We start from the raw sequence: 25,412 nt of genomic DNA on the forward strand, positions 1-25,412 counted from the left end.
CTTTTTTTTCCTCACAATTGCAAGTTTACATCTCACAATTCTGACTTCTTTTCTCAGAACTGTGAGATAATAAACTCGCAATTGCAAGAAATAAAGTCAGAAATGCAAGTTTAAGGGCTCCCAATTGTGACTTTATAACTCGCAATTCTGACTTTATAACTAGCAATTGCATGTTATAAAGTAGGAATTGCCAGATATAAACTCACAATTCTGAGAAAAAAAGTCAGAATTGAGTTTCTATCTTGCAATTCTGACTTTTTTTCTCAGAATTAAGAGTTTATCTCGCAATTCTGACTTTCTAACTCACAATTCTGACTTTAACTCGCAATTGTGAGTTTCTATCTCACAATTCTGACTTTATAACTTGCATTTGCGTGTTATAAAGTCAGAATTGCGAGATATAAACCTGCAATTCTGACTTTTTTCTCAGAATATCTCACAATTCTGACTTTGTAACATGCATAGCGACTTTATATCTCGCAATTCTAACTTTATAACTCGCAATTGCAAGTTTATATCACAGAATTCTGACTTTATCACTTGCATATCACGTAATTCTGAGAAAAAAAGTCAGAATTGTGAGATGTAATCTCACAAATTGCGAGAAAAAAGTCAGAATTGTGAGATAAAAAGTCACAATTACCTTTTTTATTTTTTTTATTCAGTGGTGGAAACAAGCTTCCATAGTAAGTTTCATTAAAAATGCACTTAGAACAAAAATCTTTTTTCAAAAAATCATGAAAATCGTGCTTTTGTTAAAAACTCTGTCTGGATCGGAAATACAACCATGATCTAAACATAGATCTAGTAGATTGAGTCCATAAACACCCACAAGCTTGCACCGTCATCTACTTCTTTGTGGGTTTGACATTTTTCTCAGTAACATTAGGCAGTTTTGATTTATATGCTGTTGAATGTTTGACGATCATGTGCGTAAGCAACTTCTATCTGCTCCTTCTGGTTTAAGCAGATCTGTGTTTTCGCTTGTTTTTGGATCCGGAGATGCTGTACTATTTCAGAAAATCTGTAATATTGCCCACTACCATATAACAGTGAAAACACAGATTGCGGGAAAAACTCGTCAATGGCGGGGAAGAGTGAAGGTGAGTTAATTGCTTGGTGGAATTTTGCAGGCAAAATCCATTAATTCCAATAGGAATCTGCATGATTGGGAGTTTCAGGTGAGGGCGAATAAGTCCACCATGTAAATTTTACTCTTGATTAAGTTGGCCATGCGAATTTGCCACACTGACCATGCTTGGTCAGTGTGGCAAAACTAGACATGATAAAGCAACAAGCAACAAAGGCTTAATCTGAGTTTTTGACAACGAGCAAAATTTGCACATTAACAGTCTATTACATTTCTTTTGATATGTTTGCTTACATATCATAAATGTATGAGCACAAAATCCATACAGATTTCCATAGTTGTGAAGGCAATAAATTGCATTTTTACTAGATGTGTATTTTTGATCTGTATTGTTACTATTTTCCTGATAATATTTTACAAATTCCATATTTCTTTGCTTCAGACTGCCAATAGTCTTGAATTCTTGCAGGGGTATAACATTTTATGCTTGTCTGGGTTTATATTTTAAGAATTGGCCTCCTTTCAATTAATAAGTTAGAACTTTAATTGAACAGGGAGTTAAACTGGAATTTAAGTAAGAAGAATATAAAGGCCTATAAACCCTTCAAAATTAAAACTTATTTATACTTTCAGACAAGGCTTTCAAAGTTTTTTTTTTTATGATGAGACTTTCTTTTCTAGTTAAAAATGACACTTATTGCAGTTACATCCGTGTCTTTAAATTTCAGGTCATTTTAATTCTACTTCCTTTCATTCAAATTCCAGTGTCTCTTATATTGCAATTCAAATTCAAGTCTCATGATCGCAGTATCAGAGGAATCTTGAAGTACGAGAAAACACTAATTCTCCAGGCATAATCACGCTCCTCATAGCTGTACAATAAACATCAAATATGTTTTCATTGGCTGTTAACGTGCCATGTAGCGCAGCATTTTCACCTTAGATGTGGACATTCACATCTAAAGTTAGAGTTATCTAAGTGTTATAATAACTGTAAAGTGTCCCATCTGCTCAGGTGCAGGTCAGTACCTGGAAAGGGGGTGGTGTGGAGACTGCAGGCATGACCGCTCCAGTGGCCGAGGCAGCTGTGGGGTCATGCTGGAGGGCCAAAGGGTTTATCAGGTGCTCCACTGGGTGCATCTTTCCTTCTTCCATTAACTTAGGTGCTGGAGCAGCAGAAAAAACAGCAGGGTACTGGGCACCAAGTGCTGGAAGAGCCACTACACACACATGTACAATTAGAACAATGGACAAAAATATGGAGAATGTATAGTTAAAATTAGCACATACTGTATATCACTATGTAACATGTGGACTATGTAAAATATGAAAAATGCAGGTAAGTGAAAGAAAGTCAGAAAGTGCAAGAATGATAAAAGGGAAAATGCAGGAAAAAGACTGAGACTTGCACAACCTGTCCTCATTTACAACAAGTGAATGACTCAGCTTAAGATTAACGACAAAAAAACCCACACCCACACACAACCACGCACACATTGTCTTTCACAAACACACACACACATTGTTTCCATGTACAAAAACTCTTTTCATTCCCCACGTTAATTCAGACTTAGGATCAGTAGGTTTAGGTGACGTCAGAATACTCTAGTCAGGAGTTCGCTGATCTCAGATCAGAATTCTGCAAGATCAGTTAGTTTCGACACAGAGCAGCTGATTAGTAAGAAAATAAAGAACCTTGAACTCAATGCAGAAACAAACAAACTCAAACACTCTCAGTAAGTATTTTTTATTGATGGCTTAGTTCTCTGGACTGTTTTATCCTAGTGTCCTTAATAACTGTCTTTTCAAATGACTGTACATTGATATATTTTATCTGGAGGTATATAACATTTTGAGAGTTTTTGAGCATTGTTTGAACATTGTGTATATAATTTAAAAAAGTAAAGCTTTTAAGCAATAAAAAATCAAAAGCCTGCTTACTAGGGTAAGCAGTGACAGCCATGACAGCTGTCATAATGAAAGGAAGTTAGTGTTCCACTCCAGACCAGTAGGGGCAGTAGAGTTTTAAAAATGTATCTCTACATTTTGTTGAATAACTCCAATTTAATCAAATGCAATTTTTTTAAACATAAGAGTTGAATGTGAAACTAACTGGTGGCTCAATTTCAGTAATAAAATTTTTTTCTAAACTAAAACATAGTTGATCTGATTCTGTTTTAGATTCTGCCTCCACTGGATGGACAAGAGCACAACTGAGTTGAATTCTGTATGTATGTGCTTTAATTTCACACTGACTTGTGCCAGGCTTCATGCCCACTGGGTTCACAGCTGTCAGCTCTAGATTGGGCATGATCTCGTAAGGTTTGTCCGGCAATTTGGTTTTTCCTTCATGGTAGCGGCTGTATATGCCTCGGCCAGCTGAATAGCCACCAAGGTATGAGCCGCGGGGCCCTGGGCCCCTATTACCGGCCCCAGCACGGCCACGGCCTCTTACAGTACCTGCTTGAGATACAAATGAAAGGAGGTGCTGTTCAGGTACAGAGCCACAAGGAGGCACATACCTATATAAAAGTACTGGTTACCCCAGTGCTTAAGGTTGAGCAGACATTTAAAATAAAGTCATTAGCTTTCTCTGTCAGCTTTCTATTCAGGTTCTATAAACGGTTTGCTCGCATGGGGTGACTTCATGATGAAGATATGGGTGTGGCTACACTTAAGGTGGAGCTTAGGCACAATCACTTTTCAGCATTCTAATTCAAATTGCTGTCAGTGTGAACACCTCTTTGTAATTTTCCTCTGTTCTTTGAGATGGGAGTGGTGCTTCAGTAAATTTGAAATTAAAAGTAAAGATAAAGTTTTTTCAGATAATCATATAATGGAGGACCAAATATGTCTCAGATTGAATATGCAATCACAGTTCTCAACTGCTACCCAACCCAAAACCACAAGCATTTATAATTGATGATTATGGGTTAGGAAATGTAATAATACCAGATTCCCATCATTAGTTTCAGTATCATACTTTTTGTGGATCTCAGCTCTTCAGCCCAAAACAATCTCGAAGTGCATGCCATCTAGTGGCCATATTAAATATGTGATTAGCAACAAACAGAGCTTTTTGTTTTGAAAATTGTCTTTTAAAGCAGTCGTTCTCAACTGGTTTTACTTCTGGATTTTACATTGGATATCAAATAGCAGCTATAGTACCAAACTTGTTTATTGTAGAAAAGGAAACAAATTTCTTTATATCACCATGAACTAATACGCAAAATTATTAACATGACAGCAAGATTCTGAATAGGAAAAGTGACAATTGTGGTTTTTAAATGTCTCTTGAGTTTCAATGGAAGCCAATCTCTTGGAAGTCAATAACTGACAGCTCAAAAGACATATTTGTCAAACCAAACCATTTTTATTTCATTATATTTAAGTTAAAGTACTGTATCGAGACAAAACATACTTGATGATGAAGGTATAATTTTCCACTTTTAATTCTACATAAGTGTTAAAAAGTAAATATGGCTTGGTAGCTCAGAACGATGGACAGAAATATATATGATTAAGAGTAAGCAAATGTAATCACTGTCACAATTTCCCCCCAAAATATAATTATTTAAGTACTTTACACCCCTTTACACATACCTTGCGTAGTTCATGGGTTTTGATTTTTATGGTTTTTAGCATTGTTTTTCTCCAACCGGTTGAGAACCACTATTTTAAAGGATGTGCCCTTATGAAAGCTCTGGGTTAAAGGGGACATAATTTTCACATTAATTGTAATGCATCCCCTACATTTGTTTGTACAGATCAAGTCTGATTACTTGTGTGAATATGGACTGTTATGCAAGAGAGAGATGGAAAACAATCTAGTTTCCCAAATACATTCAATAGCATGACACTCAAGGTCATCAAGAAAAAGCAATTGTTAGCAATGTTTTAAGGTAATTCTGATTTCATCAAATGATATTGCATTTCTTGAGTACATAAAGTTATGAGAGAATAAAGAGAGAGAATGAGTTCTCCAACCTTTGATGAAATATTCTCGGTTGGGTCCAATGAGTGTGCTGTATGGATAGCCGTAATAGGCGAGTGTATATGGGTCACACTGATACACGTAACTTTGTTGGGTGTTGTCGGTGGGTGTCGCAGCCGGTGTTCCCTTCGATGCTTTCTGATAGCGAGTGTACTGCTCCTTATCCACAGGCTTGGCCAGGGTCACTTCGATACGGGAACCTTCGATCTCTGTGCCATTCAGGTTGTCCATTGCAACCACAGCATCTTCTCGACTGGCGAAGTGAACAAAGGCGTAGTCTCGGATTTTTTTGACACGTTCCACACAGCCAGGGTTGTACTGGCCAAAGGTTTGGCGTAGAGTCTCCTCACTGGTCTCGATCATCAGGTTCCGCACGTACAGAATTTTCACTGTTTCCATGACGTCCTCGTCAACGTCAATCTCAGGTTCTGCCCAGTCAACTGCAATCTGGTGACCCCAGAGCTGTATACACACACAGAGAGAAACATATACACACAAAGAGGTTTAAAGTAAAGCAGGTGTAATAACTAAATGTCGTAGAAATATTTACTGAATAGTTTGCCCAAAAAAAAAATAATATGTCATTATTTATTTACTCTCATGTCATTCCAAACCCCTATTTTTTTTTTTTTTCAAGTAACACAATTGGAGAAGACCTTCACACATCTATTTTCCAATCCAACAACAGAATATCTGTAAAGCTTCAAAAAGCAGAACTAAACATTATAAAAGCACCATAAAAGCAGTACATATGACTTGTGAGCCAAGTCTTCTGAAGCCTTTCAATAGCTTTTTTGATGAACAGAGCAAAACTGTAGCCACTAACAAAAACTCAGAATTGGATCAGTCCTATTTGTTAAAGAATTGTCTCAAAATAATGATTTCTTGATGAATTTGACTGATCTAGATCTAGAGTCTAAACTCACTGACTCAGTAATCCAGTCTTAAAGGGTTAGTTCACCCAAAATAATTAATTTACTTAAACATTAATTACTCACCCTCATGTCGTTCCAAACCCACAAGACTTTTGTTCATCTTTGGAACACAAATGAAGATCTTTTTGATGAAATCTGAGAGCTTTCTGTCCCTCCATTGACTGCCTTCAAAACTGGGACTTTGACACTTAAAAAAGTTCATAAACAGATCGTAAAACTAATTCAATGTCAATGTTTATATGTGAGTAAAAGCCTAAATTAAATCTGTTTATATAAAACGATTGTGTCTGTACACACAACTAAACTGCTCGATTCACATGGATAAGTTTTACAATCTTTTTATGAACTTTTTGAAGTGTCAAAGTTCCAGTTGTAAAGGCTGCCTATGGAAGGACAGAAAGCTCTCAGATTTCAACAAAAAGATCTTCATTTGTGTTCCGAAGACGAACAAAAGTCTTACAGGTTTGGAACGACATGAGAGTGCGTAATTAATGACAGAATTTTCATTTTTTGGATGAACTAACCCTTTAAGTTAACAGCTCACTGGGTGAGAGGATTATTAGTTAAAAATTAATTTCAGCCTGTTCCTCACCCAAATTTATCATGTGGCTTCAGAAGATGTGGAATAGAGCACATGAGTCATATGGAATACATTTATAATGCTTTATGTCTTGTTTTAGAGCTTAGTAGATGTGGTCTATAACTTTTGTTGTATGGAAAACTGCTGTGTGGAGATTCTTCAAAACATTCTCCATTTTGTAAGTATATAGTGACAGATTTTTTTATTTTTGAGTGAAGAATTCCTTTGATCCCAATGGAAAATGGTGTTAACCTGAATTCGTCCTGGCATGAGCTTTCTTCTGGCCATAGCAGCAGCACGGTGAGACTCATACTCTACAAAGGCAAAGCCACGATTCTTCATTTTATCCGCAGCACTCGCGTACACGATCACATCCAGCACTCCCTCTGTCACCTTGGAAACTTCCTCCAGGATCTCCTCACGTTTCTTGGTTTTGGGGATTCCGCCAATGAAGAGGCGGCAGTTATCTACACTACAGCACACACCTAGCAACCTTCCTGGACGAATTTCAAAGTTATTGAGTTCACGAACCGCTCGCTTAGCCTCATGCTTCTGGGTGTACATGACGAATGCGTAACCGCGGTTCTTCCCGTCAAAGTCCATCATAAGGCGCATCTCGTAGATCCGTCCAACAGTCTCAAATACTGGCACCAGCTCGTCTTCGTAAACGTCACGTGGGATTTTACCCACAAAGATTTCACAGCCACGTGGGGGGGAGGGGCCTTGCCAGCCAGGTGGCGGGCCGTATTTGCGTTGTCCATTCTCTTGCACCATTCCATAGCCTGACCGCTCCATCAAGGCCACGAGTGCAGCTTCATTTGGGGCCCCAGCCACTCCTTCTGGGATAGAGCTGTGATGTTGCGGAAGCCCAGAGGAGGACTTAGAGGAGGAAGGGCTAGGGTTACTCATGGCAACGGCAGAGGCGGAGTCTTCTGCTGTCATTCTGAAATAAGCATCCAATCAGGATTGGAGTCTAAAAAGAGACAGAAAATTCATCCGGTCAGTATATTTTGTATTGAAAACAAACTATGAACATCGCAACACAATTAGCTTATAAATCAATCTCCATAAACAATACAATTTCAATAGTTTTTCATTTTAATAGATGTTTATACTGAAACTGGAATCCCAGTGCCTGATGTTAATTAGGGATGTACCAATATTGCAATTCTGGTCATGTCCATGTTATGGCTGATATACAGCCAGTAAACAATTTTGTCTAGAAAAAATACATTTTAAATGAAATACCAAAAAATAAAATCTATCGTTTTAAATGATACTGGTGCATTTAAGCATCACAACATTATGATGTATGTATGAAAACACTCATATTCATTTTGAGGTTTGCTATTGCATTTAATAGCGTTATTAAATTATGATTGTTTTAAAGATAAGTGAATATTAGATGATGGTAAAGGTAATCTAAATGTAAAAATGGAAAGAATAAGCATCTACAATTAAATATCTAATATCACCCGATACTAATGCAAATATCTCTCATTAATATATTTTATTATGAATTATTATAGTCCTATTTTCTATGAATAAAACACACACACACATACACACAGAAAATGTAAATCCTCTTCTACACCTAAAGCTGCCTAATAAACCTCACTAAGCCGCATCTACATTCTTCAGCATGGAATAAATCTCCAGAATGCCCAAATCCTACAGTCCAGAATTTTCCATAAGCAGAACACAGACGCATGGAAGTTAACTACAAAATCTTAGAAAAAGAATTTGTGTTTAATATAAAGAAACTAAGGGTATTTTTTTTAGGAAATTGCATAATAAAACATTTTGTACTGTATATATTCAATCACACTGTTTAGCTGTTAGTTGGCTCTAGTTAGCCGGACCTTGATATTGCTTAAGGTAGTTAGGTTGCTTAGCAATGAAACCATGGTTACACACGCAGATCATGCTGACCCACACACAGCTTATCCTGGAGCACACAACTAAGTTCACACAACTCACACAGAACACAAATGCATGCAAACGCAACTAAGAGGACATAAAACAACAACAAAGGTGTAAAGGTTATTAATTAGTCATTTACTCCAGCAATAAAGTTCAAATAAATGAACAACTACAACACGCACCGTGCTTAAGTTGGTACCTGGTGTTTTCATGATGTGTTCAAGAGGCTCGCTGAAGGAGCATGTGACTGTGACTGAGGTTGGAATAACAGGCAACTCAGCAGTACAAAACCAAAGCTCTCTCTCACACACGTCCACAAACACTTCCTCATTCACATGCTTACACACACATATACTGAAAATCAGTACATGTGCGGCTCAAGGCCAAGCTAAAACAGGAAGAAAAGCAGACTGACTAATAAAAAGCCAAGAGGACCAGGCAGACCAACCAATAACAGATATTTAAATAATACATCTGTAGATGTAGCGTTTCAATGATCACTTATGCAAATGTTTAAATAAGGAGACAGTGGCAACACCAAGAGAGAGTCCAAGAGCTATTACATCCTAAAGGGTTAGTTTTATTAAACCTAAATAATAGTACAAAAACAAGTCAGGAATATGAACATTGGACAATAACTGCAAAAAAAGCATATTCTGCAGGACAAACCAACTCAAAAAAAAAAAAAAAAAAAATACTGCCTCTAAATAAACTGCTGGTTGTCAGTTTGTATTAAATTGGGGAGAGACACTTGGTGGAAGTGGGGTCAATGGAAGTGTGCAAATCACAATGAAAGACGATTCAGCAAAAATCAGGAGGAAGGAGAGGTCGAGAGAGAGAGAAGAAATAATGAACTTCTGCCAGAGACTGAACAAGTAAAGAGAGAAAGAATGCATTAAAAAGAAAAAAATGTGACTCAGCAAGAGGAGCAATAATAAGAGCTGTCAATTTAGTCCACTGATTTCATGCGATTAAATATGACAAAAATAATGTGATAAAAAAATAATGCAATTAATTATGACCTCCTGACCCGTACGTACAGAGCGCAGTTACAGGCAATGTTTTAGAGGCCATTTAAAAACACAAGAAGCAGTGAGGTGGAATGAAAAAAAAAAAAAAACGCAAGATCTCAAAACACGTTTTTTAAAAACGAACTTCTTTGAAATTGATACCGCATTCTAAAAATGTATTCATAAGCGAAACTCTACAAGAGATAAGAGGCGTGAGTGCAACAGTCTAAAGACGTCTGTCTAGCGCATGTTCACATAAAACAATGGAAAAGCAGAGCAGTAGAATGCAAAACGTCTGTGTGCCTAACAGGGAACATTCTGGCAACTTTCTCTCAAAGTTATGAACAAACGGTCTTCCAGTAAAGCTGTGTGTGGGTCTTCCAGTAAACATTCAAAAGTAACATTCCCAAAATGTTTGCAAAATGATCAAACTGAACATTCCCTTGATTAATGTTTTCTCTAATTATCACATAACCAAGAGGAAAAAAAACTTTAAAAAAAAAACAAAAAACATTTTGAATGTTCAGAGAACATTCAGAGATAATGTTTTCCTAATTTAATGAGAATTTTAACAAAACGTTCTTAGAACATTCTTCTTTTTAGCTGGGGAATTCACAACACATTTATGTTCTCATCAAAGCCGGGCTGTTATCTCGACACGTTATCTTAAAAACACTGCGCTTATGCATCAGCTTGACTGGAAAATGGATTGCAGTTATAGGCTTTTCTTATTTAGGTCTATATTTTAAAGTCAATTTCTGTATAGGTACATACCTAAAGTCTTGACTATATATGTTTTTAATTTTATACATTTTTTAAACATTCACTGTCATTGCCTAGGATGAAAAAAAGAGATACTGTTCATAGGTGTGTTGTCCAAATAGCAGACTATATGGGTTGTCACAAGTTTAGTACTTAAAACAGTAGAGCTTGGCACTAGCTACGGCAAGGTCTTGGGTTCAATTTCACAGGAAGGCATAAACTCATAAAAATGTTGCTTTCCGAATACAAAATATACAATAAAACCTGTCATTAAACACCATATAATTTGAAGGTAAATCATTAGGGACAACAAATGAAAAAGCATCTTTTAGGCCCTCGTGTGTTTCTGGAAGTGAGACTTTGTAGAAGTTTCCTTGTTCCGTACAGATATACTGAAAACAGCAGGAAGTGAGAATCAGTGGCAAAAGAGAGAAAATGAACGATCGAGAGGGTGGAAAAAGACTATTCATTTTCCAGCCAACATTAGGTCTCCATATCTCACTGTACCTGCCTGCCAGTGGTTGACCTTTATATACAGAATGTGTGTGTTTGTGTGTGTGTGTGTGTGTGTGTGTGTGTGTGTGTGTGTGTGTGTGTGTGCCCACACTTGGTGCAAGGAAACCTGAGGCAGCAGCAGGTGGATGATTAACCAACACAAATCACTAGCTGTACACACACAAACGCATTTACACACACATACAAAGTGCACTTATTTTAACAAGACACAATTTTTTTGAAAAAATCTTAAAATCTTCTTTACCATTTTTCAAACAAAACAACAAAGCAAAACACAAACAGTAACACTTTGCAATAAGGTTCCATTTTTTAACATTAGTTAACTACATTAGTTACAATCAGTGTTGGGGAAAGTTACTTTTAAAAGTAATGCATTACAATATTGTGTTACTCCCTAAAAAAGTAACTTAATTACACTTGTCACTTAATTACTTTTTATGAGAAGTAATGCATTACATTACTTTTGCGTTACTTTTTCTCACCCGGGCTGAGCTTGCTTGCTTGTTTGTTTGTTTGTTTTTATAACAACAAAAAAGTTCCATTTTTGGCAAATGTAAAGGCCCTTTCAAACCAAAGTGAAATGAATAAGCGTGAGGCTGAAGGAAATGCATATTTACACCTGTACAGTAGAGGGTGCAGCTCAAACAAACCTTTCAGCTGTGCCGCCATTCTGAATTAAAGAAGAATAGGATACAGGAGAAGGAAGTTTGACACTCTTATTTCTAAATCTAATATAAAATCATTTATTAGTATGGTTGAATTGGATCATTGAAGGTCAGCAGCAAAGACATCGGTTAATAAAGTGAGATTAAATACATAAAGTATATTTGTGTAATTTAATATATTAATTATTACAGGTTTGCGTAAAATTCTGAGATTGCAGAAATTCTGAATTTGTTTTTATTCAATTTGAGGAATACTGAATGTTTTTGTGCAAGTGAGATGAGCAAATGCATGTTCACATTTAGTCTAGAACTACAATAACCATCATGTTCAAGCGCACACAACTCCTCTGCACTTTATTTCTCTCAACAAGGGGACAGGAGAGCTTTCGGTCAATAAATGTAAAAAAATGACTTGCGTTACTTATTTGAAAAAGTAACTCAGATTTTTGGTTGTAAATTGAAAAAGTAATGTGTTACTTTACTAGTTACTTGAAAAAAGTAATCTAATTACATTACTCGAGTTACTTGTAATGCGTTACCCCCAACACTGGTTACCATAAACTAAAAATGGAAACACTTCTAAAGCATATATTATATCTTAGCTAATTTGTAAATTTCAACATTTACTAATATATTTTAAAATCAAAATATTGGACCTGAGCTAACATAAGGTAACAAACTAACAACAAACGGTTGCATGTATTAACTGGCATTAACAAACATCAATAAATACTGTAAAATGTATTGCTCATTGTTAGGTAATGTTGGTAAATTTATGAATTAAGGTTAACTAATGGGACCTACTGAAAAGTGTTACCACATAAACTCCTTCAATTGTGTGTTCATTTTGAATAACTATATAGGATCATTTAAGCTTATTAAATAAGTGGCTTGTTACTAAATAACAAGTGATAGAAACAACAAATGATGGCTAAGCGTGTTAATGAAGGAGGACCGATCTTGGAAAGTGTGAGTGTGTGTTTGTGTAATCACAAGATAATGGTTTGTTATTATCTAAGATACTGATTGACAGAAATATCTGATCTTTGACTTCTTTAACACACAAGACAATACTTGACAATCAGCACATATAAACTCACACACACAGGTACACAGGAACACACACAAGGCTTTTGTGTGCAGACAGATCAATTAGTATCTCTTGGGTGAAACTCCTTCAATCACAGTGAAAGAAAAGTGTGAAATGTAGAAGGGTAGAACAATACACATGCTGGCCTCCCAGTGAAAGAAAACTGTACTGACAGCAAACACACACACACACACTCACACACACACACCTGCTATACAGAGCTGGGTCACCGTGGCTTGGAAAATGGATCAACACTGACATTTTGCATGATGGGGAAAAGTATGGGGAAATAGCTTAGAGAAGAGTCATTCACAGAGATTTAACTCTAAATTCTATAATCAAACGTGTGTTAGTACTCCAGTTTGAAAAGATTGTAGATAGTAGTGTGGTTATTGCGGCTATGGTGTGAATGAATAACAAGGTTGTGATTTTTACACAGTTGCAAGAATACATTCTTAAAAGTGCACATTCAAAAACACATTCTCAAACAACAGAAGATAATGAAGATGCATTTGGGTCAATGACAAATAAGCGTGTCCATGAATCACGATAAAGAAAAGGGAAAATAATCTAGTTTAAAACACACATGTGCCAAGTTCTTAGAAATCTATTCTATTTGAATGCTGGTTTCGTATGGTTTTGAAAACTTTCCATTTTCAACAAAAGTTTAAATTTGATTCAATTCAATTAAAAACCGGTGCAACGATCAAGTACAAAGTAACATATTCTTCAGACCTTGAATAAATGTAAGTGTACACACCTGAATCATTATTTTAAAATGATTTTTAAATGTATTTTTACAAATATCATGAAGAATTAATAAATATTATCCGTTTTTGGGGAGTCACATCACATGATTTACTAACATACTGCATTTTCATAAAAATGTGAGCAGAGGTGTTATCTATGAGGTCATTTCCTGTTTTATGTTTTCTGCATGTTTTTGAATGTTGTTCAGACCAGATGACTTTGCTTTAACAGACAAAAGTGTTTCAAATATTAATAAGCAGTGTAGCAGTTTTTGTTGATATATGATTTTCCCCCTAAGAATACTTAAGATAAGTAATAATTACTAACAATTTCATTCTTTTAATGAGGCTTTTTCATAATCCTGCTACAAAGACAAGTTGTATCAGTATCACTCTAACATTTTTGACTTTATTCCCCCAAAAAGTATCAAAATAACTATAAATCGAGGATTTAAAACGTGGTCATCATAGAATATGCATGTTCAAGCTAATGCATGTATGAAATGCATTTTTTTGTGTATTTTTTTTAATGTATTTTTAAATAAGATATTGGGTGTCATGTCATTGACCCATTTGTGTCTGACTTTCTGTTTATGTGTAGATGCTTGGCAGGTCTTTAGCCATGACAAGGGCTCTTCAAACAATATACACTCTTTAGAGTAACCAAGAGAGCAAATAAAAGCCCTCACAGAGACACAAAAGCTCTGCTGGTCTGAGTGTCATGAAGGACTCTCAGGGGTAAAAAGTGGCTGAAAGACATGAGTGAGAGAGCGTTTTTGTGTTTTTTACCGTGTCTGAATGTTGGGGTGTCAGCAAGGTTTAGATTAACTCCATTTATACTCATACAAGGTGACCAGCGCATTAACACTCAAAGTTTGTTGCCTTGCCAACAGATAATCTGGTAAGTTAATGTTTATTGCTGAAGAGACTCTTAAAACAGCTCATTTTAAGAAACCAATCACATGATGAACCGAAAAGTGCAGAACCTTGCGTCCTTCTCAGTGACTAAGCAAAAACTCTCTATAATTATTAAACCTCATCTCTAACAAAGATTGACCTTTGCAACACTACATAATCACTGCGCAGATCATTAACATTAACTTTCTCTAAAAGAGAATCCACAATTCCCTTTAAAGTTACCACACTTTCTATTAACCAATACATAATGGCTATGTAAACCCTAGTGGACAAGCAATAGGGGTTTTCCAATGGCCAGTGATCAATATCAAAAGATCAAGGTGGCTGAACGTCGATAAAATGGCGATATATACATAATATGATTTAATTATAGTAAATGAGAACAACTGCTGAATTCAAATGGATACTTAATATTTAGACAACTTCAACTTAAAGTTCCCTAAATTCAACTTTCATATTAAGCAGAAAATATGTTATCCAGCGAAAAAGCTGCTGATTGATTTTGAACCTGACACATGAGGGAACAACCACTTCTGTTAATCGCCCAAGCAGTTACATTTATAGGTTAAAATGTCGGCAGATAAATCTGCTTATGTGCACTTTATGATGAGATCCAAACAGCTTATGCACTTTATGTCTTCATGTAGACAGAGAATAAACCTCCATGTCACAATAACAATCAATCTGAAATACTAAAAGTGACAGAAATTCTAAAAAATATGGGTAAGTTATTGAAACCTATCAAGAATTTTTGTGTCAAAATTAAGCACATTCAAATTCTCCTGTTTTAATGACTATAATTTAACAAATTGTATTACAGTAACGAGAAAGAATCTAATGAGAATAACCATCTAGAATAAAAAAAATGGTATGTAAATGATCCTATATTTTAGCTATGTGCATTGTAGATGAACATCTGGATCAGAGGAGGACACTATGATTTTACATAAAGAACACATTACGGTTCCTTAAAACAGAACACTGCCTTCAAACGATGCCAGACAATGTGAGAGACGTGTGGACATGGTGACCATCATACCCACAACACAATTCTCAATTCCTGTAGTCCTCGGTTTCAATTCTCTATGAAAACAGGCTACAGTAAAACATTTATCCAGTCATTCATATAAAGCACACACAACAATTTTTGTTCTCACGTAACTAGTCAAAACTGGCCAAGCACAATTGTCTGTAAGGCGTTAAGCAAAAAACCTTAAAATCAATGATTTTTGTAATTGTAGTACTTAATCCATGGCACATTGTCCATGCTATCTCCATGAATGAAAATAAGAAATGTGGATCTTTTTAAGGTTTTCATAAAAACATTTACATTTTTTTAAAATTTATTTATATAAATTTATACCTTAATACCTTAAATCAAAATGTAGAGTAAAAACATTAAATAAAGGGAGTGATGTTACATTTTGTTTTAAAAAATATACGTTATTATGTTACAAAATCACATTTTATTGTCTGGGGTCTCTGGAGACCCAAATACCATTCAAAACGAATAGTGCATAAGGGTTAAACTAATTTTATCTTAGGTGCCAAGACCATATTTCTAATTTTTGTTTAAGTTTTTCATCTAATGTTTATTATTTCAGCTTTACAGCTATAAATAGTTTTGGTTAAAATAGCAACACTGCTAACAATCAATAACAAAACAGAAGAAGGAAGTAGAAAAACTTAAAATGATTAAGGTTAAGTGAATACACACACACAAGCAAACACAACATCACATATATTAATCATTTTGTTTTTGCATACACACAGACACAAACACACACACACACACACACATGCAGATCCAAGTGGACAAATCACATCCGACTATAAACTAAAGCACTTCATTTCACTTTGTTTTACCTTTGAAACTACACTGCACATAAATGAGCACTGGGATGAACCACACACACACACGCTGATGACATCTTGAGGTCTCTTATCTTGTAGTTTGAACTCTTCACTCCTGCGGTTAATCTACTTACTGCAACACAATGTGACAAGGCCTGATCAAACACAATCCTCTGACACAAACACAAGCAGCTGATGATCTGCTCAAAAATGCCTCCAGTAAGCATGTTTCTGATGTTTCATCACTTTCTCTTGCTGATTTTTCTGTGAGAAATCTGCACATGGAGAATCAAGATACCTCTGCCACTGACTGAAGAAATACAGGAACCGTTCTGATAACAGTAACACGCGCAGGTCTGGGCCCACCCCAACAGCAAACATAAGACTGAAGAAGTCGAGTCCAAAGACCAACAACCAACACTGCGCACTGTGACGCACAATTACATTTTACACTATTTTACGCTCACTTGCATAAACACACAATGCAGCTAGTCAAATTACATATGATGCTATTTTCACTTCTTTTATTACGATTACTCCTGAATATCTGGCAACAGTAAGGTTTCATTTGTCAACATTAGTTAACATGAACTAAAATGAACAACACTTTTACAGCATTTACTAATCTTAATGTTCAACATTTGCTTATACATTACTGAAATCAAAAATAATGTTTGTAAACATTAGTGGTAATTTATTGTACAGTGTACTTGTTACACGTTATATGTACACTGTAAGAAAGAATTGTTGGTTTAGCTTAAAAAAGTAAGTTACTTGGTTGCCTTAAAATTTTGAGTTCATTGAAATTAAAAATTTGAGTTAATACAATGAAGGCAATCAGAAACTCAAAATATTATGTTATCTGAACCACATTCATTAAGTTGATTTGACAAAAGAAAAAATGTGATAAATCATGAAAATATTTTGTACACTGTAGTAATATTTATTTATAATTATGCATAATTACATGCAACTAACCCTAAATCAAACCCCAAATCCTAACCTTAACCCTATAGTAAGTACAAGTATATAATTATTATTACTCAGTACTTAAATGTATAATTACACTGTAACACAGACACCTTAAAATAAAGTGTAACCAAATTAATAAATGCTTTACAAATATATTGCTCATTGTTAGTTCCAACCAGTAAACCAATGCATTAACTAATGTTAACAAATGAGATCTTAATGTAAAATGTCACCAAATATCCATACTATACGCAAACAAATATAGTGTTTTCCTTTTTAAAGTTCCCCTGAAGGTCATAAAAGGTCATTACAACATAGACGCACAAGTAAAGATCAATTATTTAAATAAGACACCAGCCAAAACTAAACAAGTGCTCACAAACAGTAAAAACGCACACGTACTTCAGATTCCAGGCGGTTACAGACACTAAAAAAACAAACACAGACGTTACCTGTCTTTTCAGGTGAGTGAATGTGTGTCCGAGTGGCAGTGTAGCTGCAGTTTCACTCACACACAGTCACACACACACACTCAGGCCTTCTGTCTGTCTGGCGTCAGCAGTTACTCTCTTCTCTCTCTCGGTCAGTCTCTCGCTTTCACACACACAGTCTGTGGGGTAGAGAGGAGGAGTGTTTGATTGGAGGTGCAGTTGTTAAAAGAGTGTTTACTCAGTGCATGTGAGGGGTGGGGCAGAGCAAAGGTGCCCCCTCCTACACCTATCTCCTATATTTCTTTCTTTCTTCCTTTTCCTTGTCACACCCAAGAACACTTCTCTCCAGTTTTTCTGGAAGCAAACGAGATGTCTGTGCGGATGCGTGTGACTGTGTGCGGTGGACTGTGAATGAGGTTGTCTACTGACTAAGCAACAGTTCATTACAGGTGGCAACTGACAGAAAACTATTCAGCCTGACCTGAAATCAATTTCCTGAATTCCTGCATTCAAAAACATTTAAAAAAAGTTTGAAGCTCAGTGGCCCTCATGCTCATTCAAACCTGAAAAGGTCTGTGAAATCTTCTCATTCCTGTTCCTAAGAAACAGGTACTTACACGTTACAGTGTGTTTTGTGTTGCTTTAGTTACGTAGATAAGGTGGAAATCATTGATTCGCAAATGGTTGTGTGTTTGTGTGTGTGTATTTTAACCACCACTACCTATATAAAATGAAAACAATAATGAAAAACAATTGTGCACCACAAACATAATCTAACACATTTATCAGCATTTATAAGTGAACAAACTCAATACTTCTTCCACACTGAAGTTTTACACAATATGTTTAAAATGACATTTGAAGAAGAATCTAGTAATATTAGTAGCTTTTTCATTTTACATGGAGCGAGTCTACTAATCGGGCTGCCATTTTGAGATCACATGACAATTATGAGCTGGAAACACTGATTTTCTAGTGACTATCATAAGCTTTGATGTGAAAGGCAGCAGATCGGGAAAATATACGCTATGGAAAATATATATATTTCATGCTTTTAAGACCCCTTTTTAAAAAAAAAAAAAAAAAATGCTACTTACAAAACATCTACTATAATATAATTACATATTTGAGATTTACATACAAATGTTTTATTTTATATATAATATTTTATTATTTACATTCTTTTATATATTATTTATTTATATACGTTGTATTGACCATTATGTCTAACAGTCAGGGTAATATAAACAAAAATATCTGATTGTACACTACCATTCAAAAGTTTGGTGTCAGTCATTTTTTTAAATAAAAATGAATAAATTAACATTTTTATTCAACAAGGATGCATTAAAAGTAATCGATCAAAAGTAAAGACATTTATAAACTTACAAAAGATTTCTAATTCAAATTAATACTGTTCTTTTGAACTTTCTAATCATCAAAGAAGAAGAAAAAAATCACAGTTTCCACAAAAAATATTAAGTGGCATAATTGTTTTCAGCTTTGATAATAAAGTGTGTTTCTTGAGCACCATTTCAGCATGTTAGAATGATTTCATGATCATGTGACACTGAAGACTGGAGTAATGACTGCTGAAAATTCAGCTTTGCCATCACAGTAATAAATGAAATTTAAAATAACATTAAAACAGAAAATAGTTATTTTAAATTGTAATAATATTTCACAATATTACTGATTTTACTGTATTTTTTATTAAATAAATGCAGCCTTGGTGAGGACAAGAGACTTTGTTTAAAACATGAATAATTTACTAACCCAAAACGTTTGAATGGTAGTGTACCTATAACATTTTCTACACTTAGATCACGGACGTGTTATTTATCAACTACCCGATTATATTTTTCTGCAGTGTCAGTAAAATGTCATATGATGATGGTCACTTGTTACACATTCAGCTGTAAAACATCTTGGGGGTGGGAAGAGGGTGGGGGATGAGAGAAGTGCAACAGGGGATGTGCATATACAGGAAATGACGTTGCGCTTAAGAGCCGAAACAGTTTTTGTTCTAGGTGGTTGGCTGATCACAAAAATCCCTAGCAGCCACACAAAATACACACACACACACACACACACACACACACGCACACACAAAGGGGTGGCAAACCAGTTGAATGGATCCCTCAACCGTCTACAACAGTCTTGAGTTTAAAATGCTAGTGCACACACACATTCATTCACAAGGAAACATTTCAGAAATTTTTCCACACTCATTCAAAACGCAACCTTGAGATGTAAAATAGCACCATCAGTGATTATCTTTTTAATCATTGGCAACATTATAAAACCTGAGCACATGATGCATTGTGGGTAGGCTATAAAGCAGGGTGAGGCTGTGTAGAAAGTCAACATGCCTTGAGAGGGTGCAAAGTCTGCCTTTATACCCTTATCAGTGCCCATTATAAACATGAAAAATCCTTCTCCTTCATTGACTTCAAGTCTCTTTCCTTCTGTTCTTCCACAAGATGGAGGGATAACAGAGTTTGTTACAGAGAAATGGACAGAGTATTTGATAAACATATATGAAATTTATTAACTGTATCTTCAAGGGACGGGGATAGAAGAAGTGTGTGTGTGTGTATTGGGGGGAATAAAGATGTGTAAGTGTGTTTTAGTTTTGCACACATTGCGTCACACATTGCCGGGTAGAGGTAACTGGAAAATCAGGTTTAACTCAAACTTCAACACTGTACGAATACATGAATAGACTAAAGACACACACAGACACGCAAACTCTGCTAGTAATACAGTAGATCTCTGAGTCAAGGTCATCTGATGGTGACTGCGCTGATGGCTCAACTGCTCAAGAGCTTTAAATATCTCCAGACATGGAAGAGCCATATTGAAGTGTAATACATAGTGAGATTTTGGGCCAATAAGATTTCACTGTAGGCAGGGCTACAAAGTGCATTTGCACATTAATAGAAATAAAGGATAAAACCTTAAGATAAGATTTATTTAGAAAAGAAAGATAAGATTTATTTAGAACAGAAAATTTCAGTGAACTTTTACCTGTGAATTAGCATAGTGCGAATATATTTGACCAATAGGGGATCCAAACATCACTTCAAAGCTACAGGTGTGTTGCCAAAGTGAAAATTATTAAACACACACACACACGTCTTTCCAGTTACCTCTACCCGGCAATGTGTGAAGCAATGTGTGCAAAACTAAAACACACTTACACATTCTATCTTTATCCCTCCTCAATACACACACACACACACACACATCTTATGAAATGATTATTAGTTGTGATTTGTGATTTATTCAAAAACAGAAGCCCTAGAAATGCGACGTCATATCACGTTGGACAAATCTGTTGCGTGTCAAAGAAATTTCGCATGCTCAAAGGGTAGTGTGGAGGAGGTCTCTGTACTCCCATTGGTTGTCACCACATTATGTCACTGCTCATTTGGGTGAACTATCACTTAAAGGGATAGTTCACCCAAAAACAAAAATTCTGTCGTTGTTCATGTTCGAAACACAAATTAAGATATTTTCAATGAAGCCTGTGAGATTTCTGAAACCTGTGAGATTTCCTCGACTGAAAGTCCACTCTACTAAAGTCTGACACTTCAAAAATTCATAAAGACATCGTAAAATTAATCCATATGAATCAAGCAGTTTAATTCAAGTCTTCAGAACATTTGTGAACATTTTGAAGCATCAAAGTACAGATGTAAAGGATTTTCAATAAAAGGACTAGAAATCTCTCGGGTTTCCTTAAAAATATCTTCATTTGTGTTTCACTGAAGTCTTATGAGGGTGAGTAAATAATGACAGAGTTTTAAATATGGGATGAACTATTTGTCTCTGTCACTAATGCCAAGTCTTATTGAAAATGAATGACATCCTGTTACTTTCTTGATCTCTCCTTCACTGGTTAACGCTTCGTGATGCCACGGTGTTATTTGTAATGTTAAGAGAAAAGAGGTTACTTTTTTTGTACTATTCTGTTTTTCCAGTTGAAAAAACAACGTTGAAGGTCTTAGCTAAAGGACAGGGTGTTCTTACAGAAAAGGAAACACTTGTGAATGTGTGATTCTTCAGTAACAATGCAAGAGGAATGAAATGTTTTAAATAGTTACATTTAAAAGAAGGCAAACTGCTAGGGACCATTGCGTTCTCTCAACCCTTCATTCCACACATACAGATTTATACATCAAAATGTGAGTTGTACATTGTTAATGCAATTAAGATGTACGTACTATATAACAGTATTCACACACCAATGCTGCTTTTGTGCGGTTTGTTGGGTTCAATGGATGGGGCCTATTATTACTCACTACAACAAAGTAAAGAAGAAAGGGGAGAGAGAGCAGTGTGTAATGAAGCGGCATAAAAGCATTAGCAAGACAGAGAGAAATTGAGCGACTTGATTCGAACATGCAGAACTTGTGTCACTAAGGAGACCAGTGTGTGTGTGTGTGCGGCACACGGTGGGATATCCCAAATTAAGTCTTTGGACTAAAAGAGCTCCACCCCTCAGAAGTCACTATTAATCAAACTACCTGGAGGAGAACCATGCTGAACACACACACACATACAGCTCTTTTAGTCTGTCTATAGAGACAGTATAAGAATGCATTCATTGTGAAGTGCAGGTATTTGGTGTGTATTAGAGAGAGATGGGAAGAAAAGCAGAAGGGAGAGAGAGGAGATCCTGTTTCACTCACTCACACACACACTTGTCCAGATGTCTGTCAGGGTTAAAGTCATGCTGAGGAGGTCACATGATCAGTCATATGACTATAAGAACACAAAAAGAGAGGTGACCTGTCTTGCTCTCTCTCCATTTCCTTCTTTATATCTAATAGTATATCTACAAGAGTCGAGAAAGACTGACTGAAGTGCTGAAGGTGGATGAATAAGAAATGTGTGTGTTTCCCACAAAGAGGAAACAAAAGTACTGAGTCAATAAAGAATGTAGAATTGGGAAATGTCCCTAAATCTTATCATTCGAGTTTGCGGGGATCAAGAAAAGAAAGTGTCTGACTGATTTGTTTTTTTCCTCCCAGAAATAAGGAAAGTTGGACAATAGTGATGGCACAAACAAGCCATTGAATCAGAGTTGTAAATTGATTCACTAAAACGGACACTTTGAACTGATTCATGAAAATTCTCCAAACTCAACAACTCTAAATGCATTTTTTGCTTCTGACCTAACATTTAAATCTGTCATAACACTCATACTTGCTAATTGTTGGATCAAAAGTTTGAATCGATTCATCAAAACTGAACTGATTCATGTTAATTAACTGAATTCAGAAACTCTAATGGCATTTCTGCTCAAGTTTAAACCAGAGGCACAATCAAACCATATCTGTCTCAATGTTCATACTCGATTTGCAAGACAAAATTGACATCTTTAGGAAACCTAATGGCCAAATAAAAAGAAAATTAAATTCATTGCGATATTCACAAAATTAATAAAAGTTAAAAGTGTATATGAAAACACATATGCACCTGAATATGCTGCCTTCTGAGAATCAGATAAGCATCTGAATGGAGACGGAGAGAACTGGTTCAAGTCAGAGCCACAGACAATCCAATTTCAAACACACACACACACACACACACACACACACACACACACACACACACACACACACTGAAGTGCAAGCACTACTGGGCCCCCAAAGGTTTGTCACCAAATAAACATGCCTACACATTTAACTGATGCGGTATTTAGAGTAACAACAGAGAGTCACATGACCAGTGAGACGCGTAGACACAGAGACAAGTTGTCTTTTCTTTGTACTTCACTTCAGTGTTAATTCTTCTCTAGTTCATTTAATTTTTTTTTAACTACATCCCCACAATGCAACGCCACAGCGTGTCAGCTCTCAAGACCACTGACCTCTTTACCCCCTACATGAAATAACCCATTCATAGACACACACAGACACGTTGGGTTTTCAAGTTTTATGGGGACATTCCATAGACATAATGATTTTTATACTGTACAAACTATATATTCTATCCCCTACCTCTAAATCTACCAATTGTAGAACACTTTCTGCATTTTTACATAATCAAAAAACATCATTTATTTTGATTTATAATCTGTTTTTCACATGGGGACCAAAAATGTCCACACAAAGACAAGGAATTTAGATATTGCTATCTTTTTGGGGATGACAATATCCGAAACACACACATTTACCAAGATATCTAAATTTAGACTTGGACTTCTATGGATTTTATGTAAGACAATTGTAATTACAACTGACTACTACAAGTAAGAGAAGATTATTTGCATTTTTAGAATTAAAAAATATAATTTGGTTTACTTATGAATCGTTTTTACAGTTTAAAAAGTCTGGATTTCGCAAGGGAGGTTTTGTATGATTTAGCTCTCTTCTGCAGACAAAATTGTACCTCAGATAGAGCAAAGTAAACACACTCACCCACACACACATTTACTATTGTTCTTATATAAATCTAATTACTATAATTGCTACAAACCAACCCTAACTCTAAAAGAAAACTTCCATTTTTAGATTAAACTATTTGTTTAAGATATACAGTATACAAGTCATTTTTACTTTTAAGGAATCTTCTGGGCATCCCTAACGTAGGGTTTTTATCAGATGTAGCTACTTTTTTGGAGACAACTTAAACCCACATTAAAGCTGAAGCACTTATTACATGAATCAGGAGGTAATTCCCACACATCATTGACAGAAAAAACAAGATTCCACGGCTCTAGAAACAATTTTTGCTTAAGAAAAAGTGATTAATCTTTAAAGTGAAGTGTGTCTTGTCCGTTCATGTTGTGCCTTTCCCCTTTGAAAAAAAAAAGTACGTCTATGCTCATTATATTGACTATGTAGACTCTTATATTGGCTAGAACGGGCCTTCTTTCAATCTTTTTCATTAGTTCTTGTTTCTCTTAGATTGAGCCATCTCTGTCAGAAACCTGATTCCCTCACACACACTAAATTATAGCACACCCCCTGAGTGCAGTTACACAACACACATACACACACAAAAGACCCGCAGAGCAACTTTCAACACAGTTTTCGCAACACAAGGACATTCTAACCTTACAACTGTAAGATGGAAAAAAGAACAAAAAAGGAGGGAGAGCGGGAGAGAAAGAGAGAGAGATGTCAATTTAACTCTATGAAAATAAATAAGGTCAGAGGGGAGAACATGATCGCTGGACCATCTGTGAGAAGATGACACGGAGAGAACAAGGAAGGAAAACAGATAAAACATGAGACACTAAACGAGAGAATCACAAATAGACAATGTACGAACTTACCTGCGCTTTTAATAGCTGTCAAAGAGAATCTATGTGTTGCATTAATCAAAGGTACAGCAGATCAGCCACATTCATCCCTGTTTCTCTGTATTTCACCCTTTATCGTGTCTTCTTGCAGGTTTTGACAGTCCAGAGTGATGAAAATAACTTTAAGTTTCTCTCTTTTTTTCTTTTAGTTTCTGTCTCCAAACTGTTTCACTTCCCCGTCCTTGCTGTTCGTTCCCCTGTGTCTCTCCTTCACTGGCGAGGAGGAGGAGGAGGGAGGGAAAACGAGAGAGAGAGAGAGAGAGAGAGAGAGAGCGGGCGGAGAAAGAAAGAGAGAGAGAGAGTAATTAGCGCTAGTCTCTGTACCTGCCTCTCACTGACATAATCTTCACATTCCTCTGCTGTGAGGAGGAAAAAATGAACCAAAAAAATCTGTAGGAATACTGGCTCAGTCTGAAATCCAGAAGGTCAAAAACAAACTTTTCGCAAAACAAAATATATATAATGATATGAAATCTTCAGACACTGATAAAAATAAAGAGACAGAGTGTGTGTATGTGTGTGTGGGTCTGTGTCTACAGCAGTTAGTACCGGGAAATGTTTCTCACCGGGCTGGTCCAAGCAACCTGTTCCTTTCTGCGTGTGTG

The 25,412-nt window shown here is 35.9% G+C and overlaps 1 protein-coding gene across 6 annotated transcripts in view; it reads right to left on the minus strand.

The window, feature by feature from the left end:
* rbm47 (RNA binding motif protein 47) overlaps positions 1-25,125 on the minus strand; it is a 29,443-nt gene extending 4,318 nt beyond the window's left edge. Inside the window, exons 1-6 of one of the 6 annotated variants that reach the window (XM_051893015.1) lie at positions 24,781-25,125; positions 17,511-17,668; positions 6,852-7,572; positions 5,078-5,546; positions 3,347-3,553; positions 2,120-2,310 (exon numbers count right to left, since the gene is read on the minus strand). In XM_051893015.1, coding sequence (XP_051748975.1) covers positions 2,120-2,310; positions 3,347-3,553; positions 5,078-5,546; positions 6,852-7,541 — 1,557 coding nt within the window. In that variant the 5' untranslated portion in view covers positions 7,542-7,572; positions 17,511-17,668; positions 24,781-25,125. Of the gene's footprint in view, positions 1-2,119; positions 2,311-3,346; positions 3,554-5,077; positions 5,547-6,851; positions 7,573-8,704; positions 8,851-17,510; positions 17,669-24,780 lie in introns of those variants that run through there. The other 5 variants (XM_051893048.1, XM_051893024.1, XM_051893055.1 and 2 more) reach the window with 5 other exon arrangements.
* Positions 25,126-25,412: the final 287 nt, after the last annotated feature.

This window comes from Ctenopharyngodon idella, chromosome 1, assembly GCF_019924925.1.
Source record: "Ctenopharyngodon idella isolate HZGC_01 chromosome 1, HZGC01, whole genome shotgun sequence".
Taxonomy (NCBI): domain Eukaryota; kingdom Metazoa; phylum Chordata; class Actinopteri; order Cypriniformes; family Xenocyprididae; genus Ctenopharyngodon; species Ctenopharyngodon idella.